This window comes from Orbicella franksi, chromosome 11 (genome assembly GCF_964199315.1).
Source record: "Orbicella franksi chromosome 11, jaOrbFran1.1, whole genome shotgun sequence".
Taxonomy (NCBI): domain Eukaryota; kingdom Metazoa; phylum Cnidaria; class Anthozoa; order Scleractinia; family Merulinidae; genus Orbicella; species Orbicella franksi.
This window is the reverse complement of record NC_138155.1, coordinates 11,538,260-11,559,029: the sequence shown is the minus strand read 5'-3', so window position 1 is coordinate 11,559,029 and position 20,770 is coordinate 11,538,260. Positions and strand designations below refer to the sequence as shown.

At 37.1% G+C, this 20,770-nt stretch overlaps 1 protein-coding gene across 2 annotated transcripts in view; it reads right to left on the bottom strand.

The window, feature by feature from the left end:
- The window catches only part of LOC145460273 (collagen alpha-3(VI) chain-like), a 39,854-nt gene extending 22,246 nt beyond the window's left edge, over positions 1-17,608 (bottom strand). For both annotated transcript variants that reach the window (XM_081445022.1, XM_081445023.1), the window contains exons 1-10: positions 17,452-17,608; positions 12,252-12,785; positions 10,690-10,803; positions 9,965-10,270; positions 8,806-8,967; positions 6,733-6,869; positions 6,085-6,235; positions 4,612-4,779; positions 3,966-4,102; positions 211-403 (exon numbers count right to left, since the gene is read on the bottom strand). In XM_081445022.1, the coding sequence (XP_081301148.1) occupies positions 211-403; positions 3,966-4,102; positions 4,612-4,779; positions 6,085-6,235; positions 6,733-6,869; positions 8,806-8,967; positions 9,965-10,270; positions 10,690-10,803; positions 12,252-12,785; positions 17,452-17,545 (1,996 nt within the window). In that variant the 5' untranslated portion in view covers positions 17,546-17,608. The remainder of the gene's footprint in view (positions 1-210; positions 404-3,965; positions 4,103-4,611; positions 4,780-6,084; positions 6,236-6,732; positions 6,870-8,805; positions 8,968-9,964; positions 10,271-10,689; positions 10,804-12,251; positions 12,786-17,451) is intronic.
- Positions 17,609-20,770: the final 3,162 nt, after the last annotated feature.

Here is a 20,770-nt window from a genome sequence, read left to right as displayed (position 1 = left end):
CTAGTTAATAACTAAGGTAATTATCTTTGTTATTTATCAAAAAAAAAAAAAAGTAACGAGAATGCCCGAATTGTAATTTACAATTCTCTCTGTTAGCGTCTTTCGACACATACAAGAAGAAAATTGTGTCAGCATGAAATAAATATTCCATTTTATAAATTGTAAGATGGTTGTTTGCCAATGAGCACTGTCAGATTTCAAAACACTGACCATCAATAACTTGTTCTCCATCAACCGTTGTTGTAACACAGCCCTGCAGTTCTGTCCTGACACAGTAACCATCGTTGGTACCGAATGTGGCATATTTAGGTTGCAGACTGACGGACTGAACAAGTCGTGGAAGGGAAAACTTATATCGGCGATGATGGTTACCACTTAGATCGTTGTTGGTTTGTTTAAACAGCTACAAAAGATGAAATAAACGTACTACAGTAACTGCTGTCAAAGGAATCTTCGAATTAAAGCTGCAAATGGAAGCTACAAGAATTCATGATCAAGGATTAAAATATGAAATTTCCAACATTACTTATAAAAGCAGAAAGACTTCATAAACCATAACACCATCTTAAAATTATAAAAATTAAAAACTTTCAGTAGTCTTAACATTGCATTTAAGTCCAAGAGTTAAAACCTAGTATCCTCATACATCGATATGCAAATACCTTATATCTACATGCTACGAAGGCATATCAAGCTGACAGCAGCCGCCTGACCTTTATTGTAAAATCAAAGGTAATACAAGTAGCAGTACCCTAAAGAATGATTCTTGATTTTCAAAGTCTTAAATGTCATGAGTATTAACTGTTTTCTTATAAAACAAAATTGGAAAAGCCAAGTAAATGGGTCAAGCTAAAGAAACAATTTAGCCTTGATGACAAGCAAGTTTCAAAGGCATTTCTTTTGCCAGTGAGGGTTGCTAACGAACCCTATCGACACTCCTTTCAGTAAAAAGTGTTGAATTCTGTTCTGTTACTAATGACCGCCTGTGTAAAATAGGATACGTTTCAAATCCCAACTGCAGCTTCTGTCATCAGCTAACAGAAACCACATCCCATATTTTGTTCGGTTGTTCTTTTTCAAATTCTTTTTGGCATGAGTAAAATCAAGAGTTGCAGAAGCTTCTCGCTTGCATATTCCGATATTGTTGTTGGGTTTTTTGAGTAGGAGATGGATCTGTTTAATTAAAGTCGGACAACGCTATTATTAAGGAAATTCATTAAGTTAAATAAGTATGTAGATAAGAATTGACAATATCTATTTCCTTAATGAATTCAATATGATGTCATGTCATCAATATGACTTCTGTAAACCAAACTTTATTCATTCTTCTGTAACTTAATTGTTGAAAAAAGAATTGTTGTAATTGTGGAAATAAATAAATAAAGGCCAAAAAAAAAAAAAAAAAAAACCCTAAAGAATGGAAATAACCAAACGTTAAAGGCTTGTACATAATACTGGCACTGAATAAAAACTTAAAATGTTTTAGCGGGTGGGCGAGAAAGCTGGCAATGGCGGCGCAACAGAAACAACCACCCCCCCCCCCACAGGTCACATGACCTATACCCAGGTCCCAGTGGTGTGTGAGAAAAATATTTTTTCACTTATTTTGTTTCACTCAGCCGGTGAAAAATTACTATTTGTTTGGATAATGGATAATTTAAGCAAACCGTGTTAACCATAGCGAAAACAAGATCAAAGGAGACCTATGGTCAAACTCGTGGATTAAGTAATCTAGAGATGAAACATGTTGACGAACTTGTAATTATTGGTGTATTTTCAAAGGCTGTCAAAACAAGCGGGGTTCGTACAACGCAAGGTCGCACTTCTCTCAGAAAGCGTAGGCTTTTCTCGTTGGCTTTCGTTGTACACACATTACAGAATAGCTAGGGTGCAAAATTGCAGCTGAACATGGAGTGGTAAAGGCTAAGGGTTCTTGGGTCACACAGAACACTCCTGCCAAAAAAATTAATAGACTACTCCCCCCCCCCCCCCGCCCCCCCAACACACATACACCCAGATTTTGATGTTGATGTTTGTCTGCCTGCTGGGAAAATTTGCATGTGTTCAAGTCGTGTGAGCTTTTTCATTGCATTTCACTCAAGGCTATGGGTAACAGCACTTCTTTTCCAATGTGGAACTGCTTGTCTCTATGTATATTGCACGTAAAATACATCAAAATAAGTAGCCTCTTTTGCAAGCATTTTCAGTGTTGATCCAAAACATCTGTCCACCCATAAACATGTGCTCCTACGAGCTCACATGGTGTTTCTTTCCCTTTGTTATGTTTTCAGTCGGGAAGCAAAAGTGTAAACACAAGACAGGGTAAAAATCATTTAAGCTTATCAAAATCAAGTATTTGGGAATTTTTTTCCAAGTTTATGTGCATTTCACATTCCACTCAGAGTTCAGATCAATATACTATAATAAACAAGACAATGCAAGGATACAGAACACAACCTTAATCTAAACTTAACTTGATGTCGTTTGAACATGGACTACTCAACATGAAAAAACGTAAGTACTATAAACTGCAAAGCTCTGAACGAAGGTCCAGCTTGATTGAACGTTGGATCTCACAGGAGATCTAAGCAGCCAAACTTGAAAAGTAAAACGATAATAAGTCAAAGACTACTGCAAGGCTGACACAAGGTCTATTCAAAACAATATTTCGGCTGGCCTCAGGTTTACATGTTACTAATTATAAAAATGAAATTACAATATTATATAATGGTGCCGATGTTTGTCCTGGTTTCGTTCATTGAGAAGTGTTCGTTTCGCTCATATAAGTTCATTAAGGTCCTCGAATAAGGCACATTCTCATCAAAGCTTACCACATTAGTAGGTCACTTTCCAGCAAACAAATGCTCATCCCCTGGTCATTTTGAACGCCTGGACGAGTCAAACATTCATGAAATTCAGCGCTCAGGACCCAAAACTTAAAAGAGAATGACTTATAAAAATGAAAAGAGAGTCATATAAACTCTTGGTCTTCGGCCATCGTAGCTTGATTAAAAATATAAAACAAAAAGCAGTAATAAACATTTTAAAAACATGCATTTTATGAACTTGACGTTTCGTATGCTAGCCAACATGCATTTTCAAAAGTATAACCGTTAATATTTTTTTGGAAAGCTAAAAGAGAATGCTTCATATGCCCTTGAAGCATTCGCGCGTTTGTGTAAAACACTCTACCGAAGACAGCTTCGAACAAAATCTTGTAGTAAGGTGTTTGCTGGGACCCTCTTTCAAGCTTCATCAATTTGAAGTCAAGGAAGACGCGGTACCGACGAGTTTTAACTTCACTATGGAACGTTGCAAGCTGGCAATTGGACAAAAACAACGAAAAACAAGCGAATAATGCCCGCCGAACAGCGGGCGAACTTCACGGCCATTTCCCAAAGAAAATAAGGTTTGTATTTAGATTCAAAACCTCCCCCACGGAAGACTCACTGACGTAAAAACAAAGCAATCAGTCAAGACAACAATGTCGTCACGAAGCAGTTTCAGTTCCATTCCTCCCATTAAAGTGCGCGCACATTTTGGAAACGTTTTCGTGAAGCTATCGGCTGTCTTCGTACTTTTAACTGTTTTACTCCTTTTCACGGCTCAGAAAGAAACATTTCCGCATGACCGTGACAGTGTTTGCATATCTGACCTTAAATAGGATTGACATTTTACGATTGTATTTCTCCGTTTTCTCCTTAGTTTTTGTTTCGAATGTAAAGGTATATCAAGATATGAAGACAGAGTTAAACCACATTTCACACACTTCGACGTTCGTCAAAATTAATCCGCCGCGCGTCGTATTTTCATTTCTTCTCGGTATTTGAAAACGTTGTCAAACAAGGTCTTTCGCCGGTAACTGATATTTCACTTCAAATTCTCTCGAGGTTACATCTGCTCGGCTCCTGCAGCTGTAATGAGATGAGGTACGATCTCTAAAAAAGAAAAAATAAATGTCTTACCAAGCACGATGATTCCTGGGTTCTTGCTTCAGTAAACTGACCCTGATTAAGACTGTAACTAAGGCAAAACTTGTAAGGCCATTCTTTTGCATCCTTGGCCCCTTGCACTTCAACTTTAGAAATGTTGAAAGGCATACCTAAGGATTAACAAGCAGGTAACATGATTTCGGCTGAACATTCAAGCAGTAATGACAAAAAAACAACTTACCAAAAGAGCGTTATAGCATGGTAATATTTGGAATACAGTAAAGAAAAACTTGTCGAGAATTTAGCTTTCAAGCTGACCCTGCGGGAGACAACTGAATTTAAAATTGTCCATATCCTATTGTGACCTCGGGCTTGAGAATGTTGCCCGAGACAGCAGGCCGAGGGCAGCAATTTCAAGAGCAGCCGCCAAATAACATATATAAATTTCCACTTATAGGGGGATATCATTAAATTTGATATTAACCCTGTATTGTAATAAGAATCATTAAAAAAAAAAAAAAAGTCGATAAGCGAACGAACGAAGTAATCCTTAAGGCGAAAATATAATCTATTTTCCAACAGCTTTCAAAAGACGCACTTGGAAGCCTTTTAGTATTGTCAGTAAATGATATCCAGTGTATGCTCAATGATTCCTAATTATCCTAATAGATGGACTAACCGAGATCCACTTGTAACTTAGGATCAAGCGTTAACCCAGTATCGTCGGGACACCATGACACATTTCCATAAATCAGAGGTGCTTCAGTTAAATTTCCTCCACGCACACTTGTGTGATCGTATGTAACGTTGCTGCCTGTTGCTTCCCTTAAGATTGAAACGTGGTTTGCTAGAATAGAATAAAATTTGAGACTTAAAATTACTGATTTCTTACACCTGATGATAAAATAACACCAGGTCAAAGGAGGTCAGTCACGGTATTTTGAGTTATTTTGGCAACGTACTAAATTACTTTTAATTAAAGGGAACCTGAAAATAAAAGTTAACTTACAATAAAGAGAAAAACACTAAAGAGTTAATAATAAACGACAAAGGAACAAGGATGGTTGAGGATGGAGAAGATTGATACGGACTGCAACCGAGGAAGTTGAAAAATTTAGGCTAAACTTTTCAAGATGCGTAATGTAGCTCCTTTAAACCAGAGCGGTTTTTAATGACCCCTCTTTATGGTTAACTTTTCTTATTTGCATTACACTAGCATTTAGCATGTATATGAGAGAATTTAGGGCTATTTTAATTAACTAGTTTCGGTTCGAAGTTGCCTCGGCTCGAATCCACGTTGGATTACATTGTAATTCAAAAGAGAAAAAAAGTTACCGTGAAAAGAGCTATATTGACTGTCGTAAAACCAAAACCAAATTAACCATTCGAGCAGTCACGAAGCATACGGAAAGTCCAGTGAACCAATCAAAACTCAAAAAAAAAAAAAAAAGAAAAAGTAGCTGACATATAAAAAGCGTGGGAGAGCATGTGCGAGTTTTATTGCTGATTGGATGACAAAGTGGCGCGATGTTTTTGAGCCAATCGTGTAGTGTAGAGACGAAAAAATAATATCTATAACGATTCGACACTCAAAACGAAAAAAAAAAGCCACTCTAAATGCAAAAGAAAACAGAACATACAAACAAACAACAAAAACAAAGAAAACAAAAATAAAACAGCGTCACTTCAACGATGCAAAGAAAAAAACTGAATTGAATGACGAACAGTTTTGCTAGCTAATACGAGATTCGAGGATTTTATTGTAGTTTTAATCGAGATAAAGTGAGCTCGAACAGATCAATCGAAGCCCTTTAAATTGCTCTTCCTTAGACATCTTTCACGAAACAATTAGATTATGAGTTCGAGATGTCTGTCGCGTGATGCATGTAGTTTACAAGGGTGCAGCCCCAGTAAACTATCACGTATAGAAATCGTGTGCGAATAACCTAGAAATTGTTTTAGTATTAATCGTTATCAGTGAATTCTTTTCCCAGACATTTCGAAAATGCAAAGAAGCAGTAACCATTTTGTCATCAACCGCACACTGCCAGGCTACTCACTATCTTCAATCGAATAGATAGTGAGTAGCGTAGCCAATAAGAGATAGATCAATTGTACATTTATAGTGGTATAAAATAGAACAGAACCTTACATTCGTTGTAGCGGCGAAAAACGTCTATTCTTAGGCACATTCCATCGCCTTTGAATGGTCTCCATGGGGCAAAGGTGAGATATTGAGCCGTTAACACAGAAGTTGGGACGACTTCAAGTTTGGTATTAGAACTTTGGTTTGAAAGGCTAACCTGTAATGTAACAAGATTATCATGTTATGTCCAGATGCTTGACACTTGACGGTAAACACAATGCTGCTTAATATGTTTTTGCTTTTCATCTACATGAAACTGTTAATTAAAAACAACAGCAATGACCAGCAATGTCTAAATGTACATTCGAATCCTTACACTAATTTGAATTCAATTGAACTGAATTAGTTTCACCTTTACTGATCGATACCACGCGAACTCTGAAGTTCAAAACCGAACTGCAAGCAATCGCATTTAGGCTGCTGTCAGCCTAAATTACGACGACAACCAAAGAACCTTGAAAAAAGTGACAACCAGAATGAGTGGATTAAAATCTATCAATACCATGACCCACAGGTGTGACAGTTTCGAACCCGCTGAAGTAAACTCCTGTTTCCTTGGAAGTCCGCTAAGATGATAGACACAAAACCGTTGATTGAGGCAAGTTCACGAGTTATTCAATAAAAGGCACAGTAAAATATCATTGTTTTTCTTACTAAACAAGTTGAAAAGTCTTTAACGATCTCCTCATATGCATCACCATCAACAGCAGAGGCAAAACAGTAGTTGTCGGGATAATCCTTGGAGTCTTTTTTGCCTTGCAAAGTCAGCTCAGTTAAGAAAGCTTCGCGCCCTTCGGGAAAAATAAAAGCATCAAAATAATGTGCTTATCTCTCTCGCCTATATAAAAAATTTTGACCCACTATCATTTCTGAATTTTTTTTTTTCAAAAGACTATACTTTATAAGGATATCGATGTTGTAATTTGCGAAATTTTAAGAATAAACCCGCGGACGAGATTTTGAAAAGAATATATTTTTTTGTGTCGAACATTTGTAAAAACATTACAATTACTTCTTTAACTAAACGGCAAAACTTGCCAAAAAGCAACAAAAACAGCACTGGCCGTATGTTCGATGTTAATAGCATTTCGCTAGGAAGCTATGTGCGTCATATCAGGCTTTAATCCCTACAGGCTGACTCCAAAATTACTTTTAAACTTTAAAAGGGACTTAATTGGGTTTCAATTATCGTATACATAATTAGGTAAAAAAAAAAGACAAAAAACAAAAAAATAAAACAAAAAAAACAAAACAAAAACAAAGACAAAAACAAAAAACAAAACAAAACAAAACAAAACAAAACAAAACAAAAAACACTACCTAAGGAAATAAAGGAATAATTTAACACCATCCAGGCACCAAATACATTAAAAAATTGCAATGTCATACGTTATAATCTAAAATTATTCACAAGAATATTTTCAGCCTAAAATGGGCAGAAAAATAAGAATATTCAGCCTCGGACAGAAAAACAAGATTCTTATTAAAAAAGAAAGTGTAACGAAAGAATGCCGGTTATAAGCAGTTTCATAACCGCCTACAGCTTGTGGAGTGGAGCTTGATATCCGGAAAAAGTCCTCAAATAGTCATGAAAGTGGACTGAAACGAAATGGCTTAAGGTTCTGGTGAAATATAGCAAATTGATAAAAGATATAACCCCAGCATAACCTACATTTAGGACTACATGACTCTCAATAACCAGAGGAATAGCTTAGTTTTTGGTCTGCGACAGAAGTCATGGTTTCAAATCCTTTATGATCCAAAGATTTATCCCCACGGTGTAAGGCTTCTTTAGTTTACAACGCTAGTGGCCCAGCAGAGTTAGATAATACACACTTGTACAATTTTAAGCCCTAGCTTAATTCAAAGGTTGTGTCTATTTGTATTTACAACATTGGCATCTCACCTACACGAGAAGGAAGCTTAGGAAACTAGTCTGGAACTAGTCCTGAGTCTTACACATGTAATATGTGCAGAGAGCTATGTAGCAGTAGTCCTTAACACGCATTGCAGGCCTGTGGTACTACACTATAGGCATGCAATGTGTGCAGAGTGCACATTGTGCGGAGAGAGCTATGTAACTGAAGTCCTTTATATGCATTGCACGCCTATGGAACTATGTAATAATGTTACTTTGCATTATAGGCATGTAATGTGTGCAGAGGTTACAATGTGCACAGAGAGCTATGTAACTGAAGTTATTTACACGCATTGCTGGCCTATGGAGCTATGTAATAATGTTACTTAGCATTATAGGCATGTAATGTGTGCAGAGGGTACAATATGTGCAGAGAGCTATGTAGCTGTAGTACTTTACACGTATTACAGGCCTATGGTACTAGTAATAATGTTACTTGGCATTATAGGGATGCAATGTCTGCAGAGGGTACAATGTGTGTATATGATAAGATGTAATACAGTATTACTGTCACCAAACATTGAAGATATGCAATGCTATGAGAGCATATGAGAGCTACAGTTTTTGCTTTTTGCATGCATGGCAGCCTATAGTTACTCACAATAAACTGAATTTTAACAAGGATACTTTTGCTAAGTATTTCCTCTCATTTCCTACAGGGCTCGAAAATAATTGGATTCCAGCTTGCCTTTTGGCCCATTGGGTAAATGAGAATGAACATTTACTTCCCCAGCAGGAAAATCTAATTGTTCTGGGTTATCAGACAGCACCTTTTTGAACCCTGTCTAAAAACTATTTTCTGCTCTTACCTAAGTCAATCTCAAGTTTGCGTGTCAAGTCACTATCCTCTGGACACCAAGAATAGTTTCTATCTAATAGAGGGACTTTCCAGGATTCATTGGAAGATGAGCCATGGATTGTGGTGTTCGATAAGTGAATGAGACTGTCATTTAGCAGGTTACCACATTTTGCTGTTTTTCAAAAAAGAAAGAGACAATGGGTTAGCAAATTGAGTTGCCCATGTGTGCACATTACCTGGTTCTGCATACTAAAAAGTCACTAAACTAAAAAAGCCAAAAGTGAAGTCTTATTAACTACAGACTATTTGGTTTGGGAAAATTTTAGTATTTGGCTTCTCTAAAATAAATTGTAATGATGGAAATCAGTAAAATGAGTGCCCATACCATGCATCAGTTTATAAGAAAAAACAAAAACAAAAACAAAAAAACAAAAACAAAAAAAACAAAAAACAAAAACGAAACAAAACAAAAAAAAAAAGGAAGGCAAATAAACTAGTTCAATAGCGGCAATGAAAAATCAAATGTATTTTGTAATTGAATTTGAACCAGAATTTTTGGTGGTATGGAAAGCATTCCAGTACCCTTATATGTAGGTAAAACTCTTGCCCATTTTCACGGAGAAAATGATACTGTAAAGCACACTGACTCTCGACTTGTTTTAACTCTTTTTAAAATGTAATATTGGGATAGGCTAACCTTACCTCCTTATCTAAATGAGTAACTATTGAAATTAATAGTATTGAAAATTAGCAAATTAGGCATGTACAGGTTCTACTTAATACGTAAATGCATAACCTGCAAATAAATTATACCCAGAACAGTGTAAAATATCAGTGCACCACTGTATAGTAGAAACCTGAGGATTACTGGCCAGGTAGATAGTGTTGTGTTCTTGGGCATGACACTTTACTCCCACGGTACCTCGCTCCACCCTGGTTTATAAATGGGTATCGGAGAATATAATGCCGTGGTAACCCTGCGATGGACTAGCATCCCTTCCAGGGGGAGTAAGAAATACTCCCAGTCGCTTAAATTGCTGCAGAGACTGGGATAAGCTCCGGTCTGATAAGCCACTTGGCTGGTATACCTTACTGTATAGTGCATTAATATTTCAGTTTCTAATATTTTCAATATCAGTTTTCGTGCACCCGGCTGTATATTCACCAACCTCCAAGAAGATAAAGGTCATTTCCAAGACCATCACCCAGCCCAGGATCTATACCACAGAAGCCATCACCATATACACTGTTATTTAGATAAGCATGAGGACCAGAATGGCAGGCACCTCCGTCTTGAAGAACAAACACTTTGTAGCCCATCTTGGCAGCTTCCAAAGCACATTTTTTAATAGGGTTAGTTCTTGTTGTGAAATTACCATCGAGGTACGTGGCATTCTCTGACTCCAAAGATGGAATTACACTGGTGACATTGTTGTCTTGGAAACACCCCAGGTGTATGTATTCCACAAACTTGCCTGTAGAGACAATAAAGATTCATCCATTCATTCGTTCATTCATTCACGTCTTGCTTACTGTCATGATTGGTTCACTGTAGGAGCGTAGGGCTTATTTCTTTAGTCAGATAAGGTTACTTTCGATTCTAATGGAGGAGGAAGAAATCGTTGAGAACAGGTCTACAGTCGGGAAAGAGAGAGCACTGCGACCGAGATTCATGGGGATATCTCTCTTCTCCCATTTGAAAATAATAATAATGATAATAATAATAATAATAATAATAATAATAATAATAATAATAAGTTCAAAAAAAATATATAATAAATTAAAACAACAAATTTTGATTTGATTTCCCGACAGGATAGGCTACCGCTTGAGCTCAGTAAGCGTTGCCGGGTAAGAAATGACAGACAAACTCGCTTTACTTCTTTTAACTTACTTATCTCACAGTTATCTCCATTGAATTCTGGCAGACAATCGCAGCTGTACCCACCAGGAATGCTGGTACATTTACCATTGTTATGGCATGGAGAGCTCACACATCTGTCCACAACTGTAGAACAAAGAGGAGTTTACAAGCAGGCATTTTCTTTAGTTCTGGTGTACCGTTCTCAGGGGAAGCGGGGGGTGGGGAGAGGGGTATGGAGAGCTCTCATATGAAAAGGGCTGCTCATCGTCTCACCTTGGGATGTATAATAAGAATTTTCGTCTTACTTAGGATGTTCAGGACGAAACGCCACTATTTTTAGCAATCAAAGTATCTTTTAGGGTGCACTTGAAAAGATAATGATCAAAAACTGCTCACATTTCCCTTTCAGGCTCGGCTTCCGCCACTCTTTCGAGTCCTTTCTATTAGACCCGGCTCCCTTTTTGAACAGTGGCTGGTAATCGAGACTATTCCGTTTTCAATAATATCTTATAGGGGTCAAGTAAACCTCCAGCCACGCCCATTATGTTTCCATTAGGTCTCCATTAGGTGTTTAATTGAAAATTTCCGACGAACATCCCCGACCTTTCCATGTGGGAGCCCCCCTGTGGTACCATTGAATTGAACTTGATTATAAAATATATTTGCCCAAAGAATTTCGTCTAAGAAAAGACTTAACAATTTACTTTCATGTGAAATTCTTCAAGTACTGTAAAAGACTGTTTTTGTTTGTCAATGAAACCCTGTGTGTGACCATTCAAATGAAAGCTACTGAGCAGTACTTTCATGTGGTACTGTTTATTATGTTGTACAAGGTGGTTCTAGCCTTTAAGTCTGTGGATGAAACCCTAGTGTGTGACCATTCAAATGAAAGCTATTAGGCAGTACTTTCATGAGACACTGATTATGATCCTGTGCAAGATGGTTTCAACTTGTAAATCTGTTGACGAAACCCTTAATTAATGTGTGACCATTTAGACATATAGTGGAAATCTTTCATCGCAATATGGTACGCATGTAGTTCTGGACAAGGTATTTCTGAGTTTGAAGTATTTACAAGTCGGTACATTACTCCCAGTAGAAATTAAGGGAGCTGATTAATTGTTTTTTATCATGAGTGCAACGGTGTAAATTATTGCTTAAGGGAATAGGCTGGACACTGTATACGCAGAGCCAATTTTTCAGTATTGGAGTAACTCATAACCAGGGCAAAAACAGTAATAACACCAATACAAAAATAGTGCAATAGCAACATGGTAAAACAGCCTTACTCCCATAGAAGAAGGACAGGGTGCTCGTCCTACCTTTCAGGGGTTAAGAAGGCGGTTTCAGTAAATCTCATTGTATTCAGCCTCAAAATGTGCACGGCGGGAGTTTTTGTGGTAACTTTTAGGGTATTGAACCGAAAACACAATGGCAGCAGATTATGTGTTGTTTTAGAATAAGTACCTCTTAGGGGTTCTTTTCAAAATTTCCGAGTACTCCCATCCTTTCTATTTGGGAGTTGCCCTCCCGGGAGAACAGCGTTTTGTCTAAATGTAATGGCTGGAAAAATATTCAAATTGTGCACTTACCTTGACATATTTTATTAGCTAAGGGTGTTGAAAAACGTTTTAATAAATCAACCGTGTCATTAGCTTCCATGAAATGCTGTTCGTCGGGATTAGAAGCTATCTCTTTTAGCTGACCAAATGAGAACTGGTCGCCAATACCCGCCACGAATAAAGTCGCATTGGACGTCTTTAAGTGAACTGTAGGAATAGCAATATCGTCATCAGATGTGTGTGTTGCTATAAGAACGACCATGTTAGGAGCATCTCTTTGAGTGTCATTTTCACTTAAACGTTGCATAACTAATTCCAGAGTTTGACCGAGGAATACATGTGAACTATTTGGGAAACTCGTCGGCGTAGAATTGTCTAACTCTTCTTTGGTTTTATAGACGGCTGTCTCGTTTCCAAGTACGGTAATGATCCAGGTCTTGTTAACAGCCACGTCAAAGTTACTGGAAACATTGGAGACAAAATTTACGATATAGCCGTAGTTGACCTCGCCCATCTTGTACGACCCATCCACGGCAAACACCACGTTCATTTCAGCGGAACAAACTGAGGTTAAGAAAAGGAAATCTTGTTAATGCGTGAACTAAACAACTTAGCTAAGTTTAACTACTTTTAAACTAGTCCATTGGTTAGAAAACATGCACAAGAAAATTACATAACATCAGACATGACGTAACTTAACATAATATAACATAACAGATGTTAGGGAAATTATAGTTTCAATATGGTTAATGTTCACGTGGACTGCAATAATATAAAAGTAGGATTTTTGGTGTTTTAGACGTTACATCTTTTGCCTGGAAATTTGCATAAATTAGTGCACTAAATAATGTACTTTCAGCAAACTTTAGATCACACACCTGGATAAATAACAATTCGAATGCGCGTTAAATAGAATGAATGTATTTGTCGCTGATACAGCGAAGGAAAACTCGACTGACTTTACATAGCTTCTCAGGCTGGACGTGTGTTCTGCAGACGCACATTACATGAGGCCTATGACCAGCTGGCTTTACTCCATATGCAGCTGAGCTTATTCAGGTTACTTTCAGGTTTCAAGCTGACTTTAATCAGCCCTCTATCATTTGTTCCTAAGATGACGCAATCGTGTATTTCGTTAGTGTAAATAGAGTACTATAATCCTCGAAATAAGATTTACATCTGCGATTGACATCTACGATTTACATATAAGATTTACTTGGAAGAAGAAGAGAAAGGAATAAAGGGGTGAGGTCCAAGTTCTTCGAATGATCGTATTTCCAGTTGTTGCAGATCCGACGGTAGTTTGGAACCCGTTGCGTTCCTCTCCTGCAGCAAGCGAGTTGTTCCGAGCTGATGCCCGAGTCGAGTTCATTTCCTTGAGTCAAGTACACAAGTTTGTAGCCAGTTTAGGCTTCGCAACTTCCGTTTAGAGTTCAGAGCGAGAAAACCCGTTGTCCACAGAACAGAACAGAACAGAACAGAACAGAACAGAACAGAACAGAACAGAACAGAACAGAACAGAACAGAACAGAACAGAACAGAACAGAACAGAACAGAACAGAACAGAACAGAACAGAACAGAACAGAAAAGTACATATAACGTTATTGAACAGTTAACTTTGCGAGTAAAAGTAAATTTTAAAGTAAGGGGCGAAAGATGATACACATCATCATCATCAACAACAAAATACACATATCTACTAAACTGTTACAAAATGCAAAGTCCACTTTAAATAACAAAAAAAATAGTATAATTATGAATTTAAAATTTAGTTCATGAACTTCAAAATGTGTACACTTATTTATTGGTTGCAAAAATCTAATGCTTGTGACTGGAGAGGAAGTAATGCCCTTGAGCTGTATGTCTTACGACGTTTATCGACTTTTTGAAGCAGTGCATTAACGCCAGTCGATGTCAGAGTGTAAAGACAATAATTTTTTTTCCGCGATTCCACATTTCTCACTCATGATCAATCAATCAATCTTTATTTGTACTCAATCTTGCTCTAAAAAAATTACAACAATGAAAATATTACAAGTAAAACTTAGAGTACTAGGTCCCTGAAATAACCATAGGCTGAGGCTAGCGGAGCCAGCCAGCCATCGTTGATCATTCGTTAATCATCGTTGCAATTAACATCTTAAATCAAGTTGTTTTGTTTTTATAAATGACTAAAACTAAAGAAAGAGACATGAGATTAATGCGTTTCTTAAAAGGGTACCGGTAAGCTTAACTTGGGTTTGCAGAGAAAGTTAAGTTAACCATGATATGATAATGCGTTTGAAAATACGTAGCGGCAGCGAAACTCTGCAAGAAAACAAATTAGGTTGTGATTGCAATTTATATTTTACGTTATTACCATCAAAGAAATAAAAGACTGTATCGAATTGAAAAGATGCTTCATGTAGTCATTTCCATCGAACAACTTCTTCTTATTCACGGTTACTTCAAATGAATATTGCATCTAAAATATAACGATACAAACCTATATACGCACTGGAGGAAAGAATAGTAAATAGCCAACAATTTTACAACTTGAATCAGTTATAAATTTAGTTTTGTGCCATTCTGTACTCAGCTCAGCGCTAACGACGGTCTGATTTTGTTTTCAGCTAAATTGTTTACTGACTTTCAAATTTAATACACAAGTGAAAAATACTCTTCTAGCCGAAAAAAAACAAACAAACTTGTCCAGAACACTGCTGTCTCTAAGAACAGAACTGGTTGACAAGCCCTTAGTTCGTCTTTTCCTGTAAAACTCCTTTGACAACATTAACAACATTATTCGCAACCGACCTAGTAATTTGTCTGCAGAGCGTGTAATATTGTAGATATCAGGGAGCTTCCGGCACTGAATGACGACCGCCACGCGGAGGACGACGCTTTGTAAAAAATTATTCATATTTTACCTTCGATTGTCGCAGCTGTGTGGATCTGAGAGTTTGCCTATCGATCTAAAAACTTGCACAGGCTAAACATACAATGACAGTGTTCAATTCCAAAGGAAGATACGAAAGGTTAGCCATTGCGGTTCACGTTTTCCAAAATTAGTAGAACTTGATCGTTTCATGTTGTTGTTTTGCAGCTGACGGACAAGAAATGTATCAACATTCACAACGTACGTGCATAGCTATGGTATTATTTTGCTCATTTGCCCTTTTGTTTGGTGACGTTCTAGATGGCGTCGCCGCCGTGATTTGTTTAATCTCCATATTACTCACTAGACGCAGACTTTAGATGGTAACGCCTCAGTGGAGTCTGGTCTCAATCGTAAGCGAATAGCACATGTGTGGTCATCAAGACAAAAGAAAAAAGCACTCTTTAATTGGCAACGAACCTCCAGACAATCGTGTTACGCTTGGGTTTAAGAACTTAGTCACCGATCTTTATCTTTGTATGGAGTTATAAAGTTTCAAGTGGAAAATAATTTTGAATTTAAAAATTACATTGAGTTAAATTTCTTAAAGACCAAAAGGTTAACTTTCGATGCTATTATACGGTCGCAGATGGCCTTTGTGCGATAGTCAAGACATAAAAAAAAATAATTATAATAGATTATATCAATTTCTATGGCGCTAAGATTATCAATGTATTCCAAAACTCTTAACATGATGGCTATAATTTGAGAAATATGCGCAGTAAGCTTAAGAATTTAAACAATTTACCGATAATTGGTGCTACACTCGGCAATTGTTTTTAGGGAAGTCCGGCAAACGTCACAAGGAAGATCCGATTTCGACTGACGTGATTCTAATATTGGACTCGTCAATAAGGCATATCGTTAAGATGGCATGGCGACAAGCACGCGCGATTGAAAACATGCGTAACGTTCTTGCGAGACCTGGTTACGTGTAGTAGCAAGTATCCGCAAATTGTCTAAATTCGTACTGCACACATTTCTAGTCTTTAAAATAAATAGATAAAACAATTAAGGATTGTATTTGAAACAATCAGTTGCATCTTGTTGTCAGGCGCAATAAACAACCAAAGCCTTGAACGGTTTTGACGGCTCCCAAAGTCTTATCAATACACTTTTCTTTTTCGCTTCAAAGACAAGAACCTCTAACGCAATGCGATGTCAAAATCATGATTGATTGCCAAATTAAGTACAGCGTCTTCAACAAGCTTCACAAATAGCTACCGAAATTAGCACACTATAAGAACTCGCAGATACTAGTTTCACATACTAGTATATCAAACACAATCACGGACAAAGTATTTCTTAATACCATACGTCAAGACTGATCTGGGAAACGACAATTTTAAACGTTTAAAATCAAGTCGCGTTTTAACGGTTCAGTGACGAAGTTGTTCAACATCAAACTGTTTGCTTGTAGACTTGTCTGAACTCATTTTAGCACAAACTGATCTCTGCGGGTTTACACATCATTTTACTCTATTATATTTGACAATACAAAAAACCTTCTTTATATTTAAAAAAAAAATTGGCCTGCTGTGCCTCTGTTTGTTTTGTTATGTAGTAGTTAGCAAGATTTCATTAGACGTGTAATGAATAAACATGACTTTCAATCTTTGTGTTGATAACATACACCCAAGCAGTTTCGTTTCTTAGACATAATTAAAGTTTCCTCTACGAACTACTGGCTTGACAGTTTCATTGTTAATTTGGTATGTTCTTTGAATTTGCTCGGGCTTGTGCCTCTCGGTCGCTTCCGCAGATATCGGTATTTCTAAATTTTCTGTTATTTCGGAGAAAAGTGATCATTGTTTCTGGAAGTTACTTATGGCTGTGGCATTCTAAGGTTTTGCATAATTACCTGAGATTTGTTCACGTTACAATATGAGACAAATTCCAATCTAACAAAAACTTAATCAAACCATTCTTTATACATGTATATTTGAACTAAGCGTTATCAGGCAGAATGCAACAGCCACATTTTCAACGCGAACAGCGTTGCCAAACGTTTAATACAATACTCCACAATGGTTGGTTTTCAGCTGAGTCACATACTCCCATGGGCATTTAATTGACCATATATTTAGACAACAGTGGGTCTGAAATTATGTACGCAAGGTTGTTTGTGTTCTAGTTCTGAGTTTGTTTGCTTCTTCTTAAGTTAAAAAGTTGTTTTTAAAGTTGTGCTGAAACACCATACTTAAGGGGAATAAAAAACAAACAAAGAACTAGTGACTGCAGGCAGCCAAGTAGTGACTGTATCAAACGGACAGTTAATAGCAACTTCAATTAAAACATGAACTACAACCAACCTTCAGCTTTGGTGGAGCTTATCCAAAGAAGAGATAATAACGAGTAAAGCGTAAACGCCATAGATGATAGGACTGTAGTCTTTATACAGGCCATCCTGCTAGAGTAGATTAAAGGCGACTTTTGAAGTCGCTGAGATGATCGATGGAGTTTTAATTTGTCGACATGTTATGATAATAGCGCAAAAAAATGCAACCGATCTACACCGATCTACATAATCATTGTTTCGAGTTACTAAGCGTATCGCTTAACCTGTCATGATACTTCAAACACGAGGAAAACGGAAATTTTTCGTCGCATGGATATTGGGTGTGAGTTATTTCTTAAAATATACTTCATGCATTAAATATTTCAAATCTTTTTAGCTCGCAACAACGACTAGTCGCGATCGCGCTCTATTCACATTAGGATACTTAAAAATGAACTAACCTCCCTTTCAGCAAGTGCATAGTTTGTACCGAAAAGGACTAATTTCCTGGTTTGTAATTTAATTATTGTTTTTTTTTTTCTTTTATTAATGCTCTGTAAGGTTTTCAACAAAACCATCAGTTTATTTTAATCAAAAGGCTATATTGTTTGTAGGCTCTGTTTCAACTCAAAATTGAGCCTATATTGGCACAGTTCATTGAAACAAAATACTAAAACAAACAAAACTGTTTGAGGTCATTTAAAATCGAGGTCTTCGCCTCAGAAAATGAACTCAACAGTTCTCAGCCTTGGTTTTCTGAGCTTTTGAACTCTACTATACTCCCCGACACAGACGTAAAAACATCAGATGTTTCAAAATTGCATGTCCAAACGCCTGCATGTTTTAGCCTCGTTCGTAATTCTTCGGTATCTAAATGGTAGTATAATTCGATAGAATCTCATTTTTCCAGTTCACTGGACTGTCGTTAATATAAGTAGTGATTGAAGTATTTGTAAAGCACTTGCGGCGTGATGTTTTTTGCAACTCATGTAGCTTTATGGAGCAAAATTTGCTGGTTTCTTTGTTTATTTTTGTTTTGTTAGTTTTGCGAAAAAAAAAAAAAAAATCTACCTATTTTACGTTACAAGCTATATTGATTGTAGGCTATATTTTAAACTCGAAATTGAGTCGATATTGTGACGGAAACATATTAATTCAAAATGAACAAAATTGTTGGAGAATGTCTAAATTAATAATCAACTGAATGAATTATCGTCTGTTGTTTTCCTTTTTTTGTTGTTGAAGTCTACATAACTCCACTAAACAGGCGTAAGAACATCACACGGTTTAAAAACATATAAGTAAACCTTTTAGTTTTAATTAACCATCAGTGTAATTCTTTACTATCTAAAGAGCAGTTTAACTTAATTGGTAGACTCTTTTCTCCCGTTCATAGAACAATCGTTAAGTAGTAGTTGAAGTATCTGTCAACTACTTGAAACCTGATGTTTTGTAGAACTGTGGTACAGAAGTCCTACTTAATCTATTACATGAACTATGGAAAATTAGTATAAATCTATTAGCGTTCTATCACGAACGCCGTCGTCTTTTTGGTCACGCTACTGACTATCCTTTCTGTTGTAGATATATAGATTACTTCATGGTTGGTAAGCGCGTCAACTATTACGCATCGAAATCGAGAGCGATTGATCTAATTATTTTAGTATAAATCTACTAGTGTTTCAAAACGGTGTATAAATTCTTGTCACAGATACCTCGAAAACGCAAAGGAGTGGCCATCATTTTGTTAACAAGGGTGCACTGCTACGCTACTCACCATCTATCGCAGAATAGATAGTGACCAGCGTAGCCAGCAAACGGATCAGAGAACGGCATTCGTAATAGAACGCCAGTAGATTTATACTAATACTGAACAGACGCACGGCAACGTGGAATCTACTTTTTAAGTAGAAACACGAGTTTTAACATATCAGCGCGCGTATTTCTAAAGGAATTTGAGACATGTAGTTTTAATCTAGTGGAACTTGAAACGCCCTCAAACAAAAACTTAAGGAGGCATGTCATGTACTTGGCGACGTTTAGCGGAATGTGTCTTACAACGGCGTTGCTCATCGTCAAGCTGGTGTTTTAGCAGATGCCACAAATATTGAGGGGGGTGGGGATCTGAAATAAGTCAAGTGTAGATATCCTACTTACGTCCTATTTTCGTGATAGAGGAAATTTTTGGTGGCAAAGTACTTGCCACTTAGCGCCATTAAGACAAGAGCAGGTTATTACAGTTCAAGGGCTCCTGAAAACATGTACGTATACAGCCTTACTGTTCACGTCAATGAGGCTCTTTGCAAAATACTGTAAAGTTACCGTATCACTGCGGAACCCTAGGGATATTTCCTTATATGGGCTATATAGGTATGTGCGGCCCCAAAGGGTATGGTTTTTCAGCCGTTTTGATCATAAAGAGGGTAGCGATTTTGGCCATTTTGTCCACTGGGTATGGTTTTTGCACTCCTGTCTTGAATTGTGTATGTTGTTTAGAAGAAGATACTTTTTCGTCATTGTCGATAAGACCTGATATCAACAAAAAGCCCTTCACAATGCCTTTAACATCGGTTTGAACTGGATAACTAATTATAAGGCAGGTCTGAAACAGGGTATTGATTTAGGGGTCGGGTTATAATAGGGTGTGGAATTTTTGTCCAGGTCATAAATAGGGTAGGGAAAATCGCAGATTTTGATCTTAAATAGGGTAAGGTTTTTGGAATCGAGCTGCACACCCCAACCTAATTTTTCTGGGAGTATTAGCGGACACGATGGGAATGAATAGGCCTTTATCATTTGCGGGAATAAACCGGTTGGGATGAGAAATTGGATAATGGTAAGGGTTTTTCCAAAGTCGGCAAACCAACAAAACGAAAATGGCGCTTACCATATACAATTCAATTTCTCGTATTCCTTTTCAGCTGAGAGACTAGAAACTGAATATGTTGACAAATGGTAAAGACTGGTTTCCACTGCGCATAAGCATAAGCCAACATACGCACACACAGTAAGATGCTGATGATTAACACCTTTTGTTGGAAATTATCAGAAAGCGGTTGTTATTTTGCTTACACTCCCGAAGACTTAAATCTTTGCACAGGTTAAGGGTACCTCGGAATAAAAAAGAAATAAATATTATATAAAAATAAATAAAAGTTTTAAAAATCGAAGAGTTAGAGGCTTAAAATAAGCTATGTTTTCTCATAAATTGTCAAGAATTCAGGGCAGACATGTGAAGTATAATTCATAATATAGGATCCTTTTCCAAATGTTCAAAGTTTAACTTCGAGTGGGAAATCACTAGATAGGTCCTCAAGATTAAGCAGCTTTGTTGTAGACAGAGATCCTTATAG